Source organism: Perissodus microlepis, chromosome 3 (assembly GCF_051167445.1).
Source record: "Perissodus microlepis isolate ML-2025 ecotype Zambia chromosome 3, ASM5116744v1, whole genome shotgun sequence".
NCBI lineage: Eukaryota > Metazoa > Chordata > Actinopteri > Cichliformes > Cichlidae > Perissodus > Perissodus microlepis.
This window is the reverse complement of record NC_140463.1, coordinates 48,833,775-48,844,283: the sequence shown is the minus strand read 5'-3', so window position 1 is coordinate 48,844,283 and position 10,509 is coordinate 48,833,775. Positions and strand designations below refer to the sequence as shown.

Below are 10,509 nucleotides of genomic sequence, written 5' to 3'. Positions count from 1 at the left end.
CCAGCAGCAGCTCAGGGCTAGTTGACCTCTTACACTGACTACAGGGTGCTACTGAGCAATTGTGCTCCAAGTTTAGCCTTTTAGTAGGCCTGGCAACCTTGTCGGTTTGAGAGCCGCGACTGACTTTTCTCAAAGCAGGACCTTTTTGCTTTGAGTGGGCTTTCTGTTTGCGTTTCAACTTCAAACAGTTAGCAACGAGGTGTCCAGGTTTGTGGCAGAAGAAACAAAGCTTCGTTTTGGGTCTCGAAACCACAACTTTTTCAGCCTGGTTAGTTGGTTTGTAATTTCCAAAGAAGACAACAGGTCACTGAGGTAACAGCAGCAGCCTGATCACACATCAGGGACGTCGTTAGGATCTTGAAGCATTAGCCCAGCCCTGAAGTCTTTCACACTTTCAGTTACAGCAATTTTTAGAAATTATTTATTAGAATGTTTTAGTGAAATTAAAATAAAACATCAGACACTGTGTGCTTCCTAAAGGTTGAAGGCAGATGTGTTGGAATAATAAGAATAAGAAACATACTGAAAATGAAAAAAGACAAAGAAATCAGTAAAAACTGGAGTTTTTCAACTTTGTTACTTTTTTTAAAACAGCAGAAGAACAAAGTTGATGTGAACTTTTACGTCTTGCATGTTGATTTTGACCCAGGTGTTATCCACATATCTGTGTCTGTGGCTTAGTGCTCTCACTATGAAGGAGCCAAGAGCCCTACTTCCACTCCCTCCATGGCTCTGTAGAAACCCTCGTTGTATTTAAAACATGTGGCGTTGAGGCAGCGGCCTATCAGTGTGCAAGTATCACTGGAGCTGGTTCAGTTTCCTGACAGTCTCCACTGCTGCAGCTGTAGGTACACAAGTGAGACCGCGTCAAAGGAGTCTACGGTTTCAATAACTGGTTCATCCCTGGAGTACGGAGCTTTTTGAGGCTTGAATGAATTCTTAGTCAATGTTATGTGGCCAAGTAAACAAACCAGATTCCTCAGGAAATTGTCGGGTAGAAGGTCTAAACTGAAGAGTGAGAGAAAAAGCAGCCAAAGGAAAAAGATTTTAAAAAGAAAAGTTTGACTCCTTGGAAAATGGAAAGAAACGAGGGGAGGCTCACTACTTTTACACTGTATTTGAACTTTTCATCAAACTGCATTAAAAAAAGAAACAAATTATTATTGTAATAACAATATCTAAGCAGTCATCAAGGGTCACTACTGGTTTGCCTTCTACAGGCTAATATTTACATCAAGCTTTCTCTTTATTCCTATTGGACATCTGTCACGTAGTTTTTAGTTCTTTATTTTTTCTGTTGTGTTTTCAGACTCTGCCACTGCTGTCGAGTCTCCTGCTTGAACAGCTTCGAGCTGTTCGTCCTCACAGCTGGGCAGCTGGTTATCGCTCACGCTGGCGTCCTCTGCAGGCTCAGCTGCTGATTCCTGCTGATACAGACAGAAAGCTTTAGGTGGTTAACTTCAGTTTCCTTGCAATACTCTCTTTATTTATCATATATAGGAGAAAAACACATTTCTAACAGAGACTGTGTAGTAATACTTCATGTGCATTTGTACAAATATATGACTGAGCTGCTGAGATAATCTGGAGCTCAGACTGTGACAATCACATTAGAAAATCAGGCTTTTTGTGAGAAATTCATGTATATTTTGCATATAAGGCCACTGCAGCATAATCGGGTCACCTGATCCAGCCCCAGCTGTTTACTTTATGAAGGGAAAGTTTGAAGCCTGATCTTACCAGTAGAGGGCGTCTGTCTTTCTACTCTGAACTACTTTCTCAACAGGACACTGCTGAAAGCAACAACTTTGTTTCCATGAAGCGTGTCATGGATATCAGTGGCCTTGATTACACTGATAAACCTTTTTATTCTTCATGCTGCACCACCTGCTGTTGCTCTTCATGACATCATTTCCTGTCTCCATTTTTCCCTCTTTCCTGCTCAGCAGACCATTTAACACTTTATTTCTCTTTCACATTACTTCTAGAAGGGAGATGCGTCCTGCATGACACACTGCCGCGGATCTCAAAATGTTGGTGTACCACTTTTATTACAGAAGCTCTCTCATTCTAGTCTAAACAACAGTGTCTCAGTAACTTTCCACTAGAGATGGTCCCCTCTTATCTACTTTTTCCCAGGCAAGTGTGAGCGAAATTGTTAAACACACAAATAAAGTCAGAAAAATGATCCCAGGAAAAATTGTGTCATGTTAAACATGAAATTCCCCCGTTTTTTGACACACTTCCATGTGTCAATTCATCGGAACTAGTAAATTAAAAGAAAACATTAGTAACATCATCTTTCACAAAACATCAGAAATTCTCCTCTCAAGTGTCGTTGCTCCAGCTCTGCTACCCTGTGTTAAATCAATTTAGTTATCATCCTAAACCTGTTGAACTCCTGGCTCCGCCCAGAGCCTGCATCCGCAGAACTGCCTGCAAACAAACCTGTGTGTTAACATGAACTTCACATTTGCAACTCCGTTTTCCCCCACTGTCCTTCCCTCCCTGACCACAGGAGGGGAATTATGTCCTGATTCAGCCATGAGTCCAGCTCAGCTGATTCATCACTGAGCCCAACCGTCACTGGCATCTGATAGTGCAGCACTGCATCTTCTTCCCTTAGTGTCACTGTTTTTCAATCTGTTAAATAGAGTCCTTTAACATGAAATAGACGACACCGAGGCGACTCACATCCTCAAGATTAACGCCGAGAAGACCAAAGTCCTGACCACCGACAGCTCACCAGCGATCGTCCACCTCGACGTGTGCAGATCAAACAAGTCCAACAATTTAAATATCTGGGGTCCCTCCTCGAGGAGAAGAAAGTGGCATCATCAGTGGAGATACGCTCCAGAAGTGGGCAGGCGGCGGCAGCGTTCGCTTCCCTGCGCTGGTGCGTTTGGAAGAAGAACAACATCTCATTGGCGACAAAGATCCGCTTTTACCGAACCCTGATCCTGCCCATTCTACTTTACGGCGCGGAGACGTGGACAATGCTCAAACACGACCTGAGCAACCTCGAAGTTCCAAATGCGTTGCCTTAGATGCGTTCTCTGCGTTTCCCTTCGCGACCGTCATTCGAATGACACCATCCCCACCAGCTGCGGCAGCCAACCGACGATCGGCGACCTAATCCAGCGCCGCCGACTCCGTTGGTTTGGCCACATTTGTCGAATGGACCAGAGCCGCTACCCCATGGCCTACTCTGGTTGACCCGCCCCACCGATTGGAGGATGCATCGAAATGCACCAAAAAAGACATGGATGAAACAAATCCAGGATGATTTGAAGGCCCTTCGACTTGACCTCGAGCAGGCAAGAACCATCGCCTTAGATCGAAAAGCGTGGAAGATAATGGTTGGTCAAGCAAGAGAACCTGCGGCACCTACAGCAGCGTACTGGTTGCGCGGCCGACCACCGCCGCTGGTCGCACGCTAAAGGACAAGAAGAAGAAGAAGAGAAGTGGATGTCCAACGCCATCCTAGTCTGGACTGTCAAATGTGCCATTTCATGACTGGGTTTGCGTCTTTTCTCTGCAGGGTGTCACAGGTGTTGCATTCCCTCACAGTTTTCCGCATCTCTTCCATGTGTGGGTGCAACGTACAGGCCTTCCATGTTCTTCTGAGTCTGTTTCTGCTCTCATGTGAAGGACCATGTGGTTGTTTTAATGATAGTTGACCAGGTTTTGTTGGGGCAACTTGATCTCTCACCACATACTTTCCAGCGTCCACTATTCTGTGTTGTTTATTTCTCCATCTCACTGATCTTGTAGGCTCCTGCCTTTTGTTTTAATGTCATCTTCTGTCAAATGATGGTAATGACTCCTCTGTTAGAGCATTCATTTGTCAGGTCTGCTGAGTCTGTATAGATGTGTTACTCCTTCCTCCTCCTGAAAGTTGTATTGCCTTTGGTGAGAGCCAAAATTTCTGCCGCCTGAGCTAAGGCAGATTGTGTGCTCTAATTCACCATCTGGATGTTTGTAGGCTCAGTTTGTAGATCTGATGTCAATCTGATGTCCGTAACTGCCCGATCATCCGTGTTGGTCCGTCACTGCCCTGCACAGTGTTAATGCAGAGTTATCAAGGTCAGCATTCTTTTGCTCGGCCTCACTTCTCATCCGGGTTTAATGGGCGTCTCGTCACTGGGAATTACCCCGTGTAGTGAAACTGGCCTTGGGTTTAGCACCCTTCGTCTCCGTCTGTGTGAGATCGCTTTCCTGCAGCACCGTTGACATTTTCAGGTTATTGTTGTGGGTCCAGCTGCTGCAGCGTTTGGTCAAAGATGGTAGAGGGGAGAGCAGGAGTCCAGGTCAGCCTCGGCTTCCAGGCCCTGCAAAGCAGCCTGTAATGGGGCATAAAAAGAAAAGAAAAAGGAAAAAGAAAACAGACAGGAGTGGACGAACAGGAAGATGATGCTTGCTGTGTTGCAAGGAGAGAGGCCGTGCCATGCCGGGCCCTGTGTCAGCCTTCTCTCCTCCCTTGTTATTTTTTTTAAAAGAATATAATCAACTCATACCTCATCAAGTTCACAGGACAACGGAAATGCATAATTCAAATATTACCAAAATAGAATTTTCTTCATACAGTAATCACTTGTGTTGCTCAATCAGCAGAAAACATCTCATAATCTTAACCACTAAATTTATTGTTTCATCACTGGTTGGTCATTCCAGTCTCTTGCTTTGTGAAAGTTAAGCTGTTGTCCTGCAGCCCGGAGAGGTTGTTTGTCAGTAGTGGATAAACTCAACATTTAGTGTGTGTTAAGTTTCCCTGCTTTAATATTGCTGAAAAGAATTGACGTGTTCATAAGCGTAAGCTGATTTTATTGCATGTGTGGGTTAGTAGGCAGTTCAAAGGATGCGTATGCCGTGGAGCTGTGGATTCAAATTTCTCTACAAAAAGCATTTCATGTCTCTCTGTTTGAGTGTGTGTGTGTGTTCTCTCATTTTATTGCGATAGTCTGGACACTTTCTCAACCTCCACAAGTCCATCAGCCGTACCTTTCAACTCAATTTTAATGCCCTTTTGTCTTCAGGGAGAGATTGACTGTCCTCGAAGCTTCTACATGGAGGTGGAGATGTGAAATTTTCAGCCAAACGTGGCCTAGTTGTGGTTCCAATTATGTTAATCTATCATTTTACTCTGGCCGATGTGCTTGTGGAGGACCAGGTCCGTGGTCACCTGTATTAAAAGATTTATTTAATATCATTTCATCCCTAATTATTTGACACTCTACTTCTCTAATTTTAAACACATTTCCCCTTGTTGCTAATTTAAATAATCCTGTGCCTTCTTTCCCAATTCCTCCTGTTCTGCTGTAGTTTTTATGCATAATCCATAACAGTTTTACCCCTGTTTTTTTGCTCATGACTCTCTGTTTTAGACACTTTCCCCTGCAGTCACACAGGCTGCCTCTCCTAGCTCCTCCACCTCACACTCAGCTGCTCCCCTCTGAGTCGGGCTGCCTGCCCCTCCTTCTTCTGTCAGTCTGCTTCACTCCGCTCTGGGAGACACTTCTCCCTCACACTCAACACACCATACAGAGCACGTGTCTCGCTCTGCAAAACCCAAACACACGGTTTTAGATGCAAATTCAGCTTTGTCAACCCCAAATTTAAACCCAAACAGTCTAGAGGGACTATAGCCTGCGATCTAGATTATCGAACAAACGTGGCCCCATTGCCATAAAGACTATCGAACGAATTATACACACAAGCTAAAAACACTGTAGCGGGAATCCCACTTGGGCCCACACGCATATCTGTCGGTGCGCCCGTTACTGAGGATTGACACAGCACAGGTCAGAGGTGGGGGCCAACAGGGTGAGGGGACCAGGACCAGGGCCAGCAATAACCTTCAGATTCATACAAGTGAAACAGCTCCTTCAGTCCAACACGAAGCTAAAGTGAACTTTTGCATCTACAGAACATAGACCAGTTCAGGGCCCACAGTGGTGCTGGTGCTAGGGTGGTGTCAGACTGGGTCCAGTCTGAATAAAGCACTGTGTGGATATTCCTTCAGTCAACAGTGGTCGGAAAATTTTAACTCAACCTGAACAAAAAGCAGGAGGAGCACCGTAACACTATTGAAACACTAATGTGTGGCTCATCGTTAACATGAAGATCGTACCTGTACAGTTCTCGTCGAGTCAGAGCACTGCTGTACTGCCCACTCGCACTCCCTGCAGATTCACATGCATTGCTGCTGCAAGACTGCTGCTGCTGCAGGCGCACACACAGTGGCAGAACCACCTCATGGAGCCGCTTGAAGGAATCGACAGGACACAACAGTGTAATCGTTCGTTATTAAAAACAATAAAATGAAGAGTCTCTCCTGCAATACACCAAAAATGCTAAATGATGGAAAAAACAAGCGAAAGTATTTTACTTTACAATACAGCTGCAGATCATCACAAGATGGGAAACGTGTCTTACTACATCATAACTTATAATCAGTATCCCATTTTAACCCTACGCCACAACCTGACATGGACCTGCTGAGACATGTAACTACACGTCGACGCTAACCACACCACTTACAGTTACAGTCGAGTAATATTGCACTGAAATTGATGCAATTGGATAATAATGGTCCAAAAACTGAAGCTAATGATGTGGGAACTGCAGGGTAACAAGCCAGGAACAAGAATGCAATAACGTGCTAATTTCTATGTTATTACTACTCTATTACCTGCAGTAGGTTCTGTGTAATAAGCAGGAAAACGGCCTGTTTCTATTTAATAACACATTAATAACCATGTTAATCTTTTAAAACAATCTGCTAGTCAAGTAAAATGAGCAACAGGAAACACTCATGCATAATGTTAATAATTAAGTTTAAAACAATAACACACATGACTCCATCAGACTGTACACTGAAAAATTCAGCTTTAAAAGAAGAACAAGGTTTAAACAGATGATGTTCGGCAGCACTTTGAGCAACAATTTCATAGATATGGGTGTTCTCTATTTAAAAAAAGCAAACATGCATCACTATAATTTGTGCATAAAGTTACATAATTTCTTTTCTGGCTACAAGAACATATTAGAACACGTTGGGATATTTCATGTGGATCATTAGAAATGCACTGTGGGTGGAGGAAATCGTTGCTTAAAGAACTGCAAACATCACGTCTGCTTAAACACGGATCTTCTTCCAAAGCGGGCGGCTCGGTGCCACTCGCTGCAGCAGAGGCTGATCTGTGGATGGTTGGAGACGCCTGTAGAAAGTGTCTCCCTCTGCTACTCTTTTGTAGCGCTTATGTTACTTTAAATCGCATTTACCTTGTGAATGTCGTCCTTCAGTAGCGTCCCACTGGTCTGTATGATCTGTCTCAGTGCTACAAGGATGACAAAGATCAGTCTGGTATCAGAATATCATATGTAGTATACCAGTAAACTCCCAATAACATTAAACTTGGTTTGCATCTCACCCCTGACAGCTGCAAGGCAGGTATCTTGATTGGCTAGATGGTCTCCTTTCCTCTGCAGCGATGGCCCGACTGTATCTGCCATCACCAAATGCTTCGACCTACGAGGGCCGGGCTTTCCTCCAGGAACAACATCAGCCGATAGTCCTGCCCGGAGCTGGAAACAGGACACCCCACGCACAGGAGCAGGAACAGAAGAGAGCTCAGCACATCCCAACAAACCACTGGTTCCCTTTAGTTTCATAAAGGTCAGAGCTTAAAGTAAATTTTTAAGATTTAGTGCTCATGACTAATCTCTTAGTTGAAGAAAAAAATTGACTCACACACGAGTCTCAGATATCAAGTTAGATTTGATGTAATCCAGAAGTGAATTCAAAATCCTGCTCCTCACATACAAGGTTTTAAATAATCAGGCCCCATCTTATCTTAATGACCTTGTAGTACCATATCACCCTATTAGAGCACTGCGCTCTCACACTGCAGGCTTACTTGTTGTTCCTAGAGTATTTAAAAGTAGAATGGGAGGCAGAGCCTTCAGTTTTCAGGCCAAAATCAAGTGAAGAAAGCTCCTTCCCACATGGATCCAACCTTTTATTCGGTCATTACATAATATTTGTGAGTCCAAGTTACAGTTCAGTCTCAGAACTTCAGTGGTTTCATCCATTTCTGCAGAAAATATCAACATAATATCCTTATTTTATTGACATAAAAACCTTTGCGATTGTTGGAGATAGATTGAGGTTCATGTCTGACCCACTTAATCAAAATACTTTTCTTGCCAGCATTTGTGTGAATGACTTCTTTGTGTTGTATTAAAGAGTCAGGAACATTTCAAAGCAAACAAAGTAGTGGATCTGCTGGCACTGTTTACTCATTATGAGAATCAGAAAGACTTTATTTATACCCAAGGGGCAATTAAGATACAACAGAGCAGCAGGACATTGAAGATAAGAACAGGGCATAAACAGGCAATGAGAGTGATTGTTTTACTGATGTTTGCACAAACTGTTCTTCAGAAAGTCGGAATGATTCCCACAAACAATGGAGCCTTCTTCCAACTGTAGTCTAACATTTAGGACAGTTTGGGGACACTCTGGTTTTATCCTTACTATAAATATATGGTGAAATATAAATATTATGCAGTATATTATATTGTAACTCTTTATATCTATTACGTATTGAGATTCTGAAGGGCAGCAGCAACATTTTGTCCCAAACATCATTCTGATTTTTACAAGTTTATCCAAGTTCAAACTACATATGTCAGAATAAAACTTTGTCACAAAGTGTTTGTGCTTTCTGTGGTTCAGAGAAAAACTTTTCCAGCAGACTGTTTCTGGTGGAAATGTTCTCACGAGCCAGCTTTCAGAAGAACATAATGTCTAATTTGTAGGTATTTATAGAAATCATTACTTGAAAGGTGATGTTGAGACTTCAGGGTGTTTTAAAGCTTCCGTTATCAAAAAGATTATATATTCTTTTTATGCCTGCTCTTTGCCAACTTGTAAAGTTTGATCCTACACTTTGCAATGACAGTTCTGGGTCATCTAATGTTACAAGAATATTAACTGAGCTACTTTCAGATATTGTCCTTAGTTTGCCCCATGCTCATAACACATTTTTATTCAGGAAACTGCCTTTAACAGGAGGTGGTGTTTCCCTATGAAATTTATTGAGGGAAAGGGTTTTCACAGCACTGCATCCATCACCCAGGAGGAGAGAGTTCAGGCCTGAATAACCAACATGTCTAAATTTGGTAGGCCCCACCCACTCTTAACCTTTGGCAGTTGTAGAGTCACTAGACTAAAAGGTTCATTGAGTAAAAGGAAGAGCAGTGTTCTTATTTTCATGGCTATTAGTGTAATGTTTGCACTAGCAGTTTTAATTCTTCCATGACTTGCAAGTCATTACATTGTGCTTTGGAAGCAACTTGGAAGCAAGTTGAGGAAGTAAAGATTTCCCTGACTGAAGTGCTGAAACAACGTTGTCCACTTATATGGGAGATTCTAAAATAGTAACTTGATTCTCTGGTATCTGTGGAAAAGTTTTTTTATTTCTTAAATAAATTAACTTTTCCATAGATATCATAGTGGATGACTATTCTCATCCACTATGGCTGGAATAAAGGATTTTACCAGAGCATTTCTTGATAGCTGTGCCTATAGGCAGTTGGGTTTATTTGTCAGATATATACAAATATATAATCAGTCTGGAACAATGTAATGTGTACTGCTGTTCAAGGGGATTATGTTGCCTCCATATGCCAAGAGACTCCTTTGTTGTATTTAAAAGAGCATTAACATGTTTGGACTGAGCTACCTGTGATGGATACCTATCCAATATAGGGCATAATAAACAGTTGAAATCACCCCTGAGAATTGTATTGGTACAGTCCATATCAGCAAGTTGACAAAATAAGGATGCATAAAATTCTTTATCTTGTACACTACCGGTTTTAGAACAATTCAATTATTCCAGTTATTTATTACAATTCAAGTCGTTCAAGTCCAATGAACAGTTGAAATGGTACAAATGTAAGTGGTGAACTGACAGAGGCTAAAAAAAAAGGTAAGGTTATCCAAAACTGAAAAATAATGTACATTTCAGAATTATATAAAAAGGCCGTTTTCAAGGATGTTACAGCCCCCTCTGCTAGGGGACAGGGTGTCATGATCCTGGAGGGCCTGAGGAGTCTGTTCAGCCCACACCTGCTCCACCACCAGCGGCTTCCACGCCGTCGCCTGGTCCTGCCTCACCTGGTCCTGCAGTTGCCACCCCACCACCTCATCCACGCCTGGTTTGGCATCTGTGGCCACCTTTTTCACCGGCGCAGACAATAGACAATTCACCGCGGCCGGCCTCCTGAGCCGTTTGGTCTTGGACTGTTGAGCCGTCGGCCTCCTGGTCAGCCCCCTGGTCTGCTCCCTGAACTGTATAGTTTCCTGTGCAGCCGTCCTCCGGCTCGAGCTCCTGAGTGGGGCTTTTGGACTTGTTGGTGCTTTAGTTCAGCTGGAGTCATGGTCGCCCCCCTAAAATGTTTATAAACAGTATCCTGTGCTCCAGTGCCTTTGGACTATTT

General features: G+C 43.1%; 1 protein-coding gene across 1 annotated transcript; it reads right to left on the bottom strand.

The window, feature by feature from the left end:
- Positions 1-812: 812 nt before the first annotated feature.
- Positions 813-7,691, bottom strand: LOC146391733 (uncharacterized). The gene is made up of 7 exons (XM_084922890.1): positions 7,434-7,691; positions 7,285-7,340; positions 6,131-6,264; positions 5,726-5,855; positions 3,392-3,436; positions 1,312-1,424; positions 813-1,008 (listed from the first exon to the last, which is right to left on the bottom strand). Exons 1-7 carry the CDS (start codon positions 7,672-7,674, stop codon positions 813-815), a joined length of 915 nt encoding a protein of 304 aa, XP_084779016.1. The 5' UTR covers positions 7,675-7,691.
- Between the last annotated feature and the right edge of the window lie 2,818 nt (positions 7,692-10,509).

Bases quoted from the DNA above. Each gene is read 5' to 3' on its own strand.
- LOC146391733 (XM_084922890.1), bottom strand. From the start codon at position 7,674: ATGAAACTAAAGGGAACCAGTGGTTTGTTGGGATGTGCTGAGCTCTCT. The intron at 6,265-7,284 runs GTAAATGCGATT...GATTCCTTCAAG, and splicing joins TGAAGGACGACATTCACAAG to CGGCTCCATGAGGTGGTTCT. The intron at 5,856-6,130 runs GTACGATCTTCA...ATGAATCTGAAG, and splicing joins ACTCGACGAGAACTGTACAG to GTTATTGCTGGCCCTGGTCC.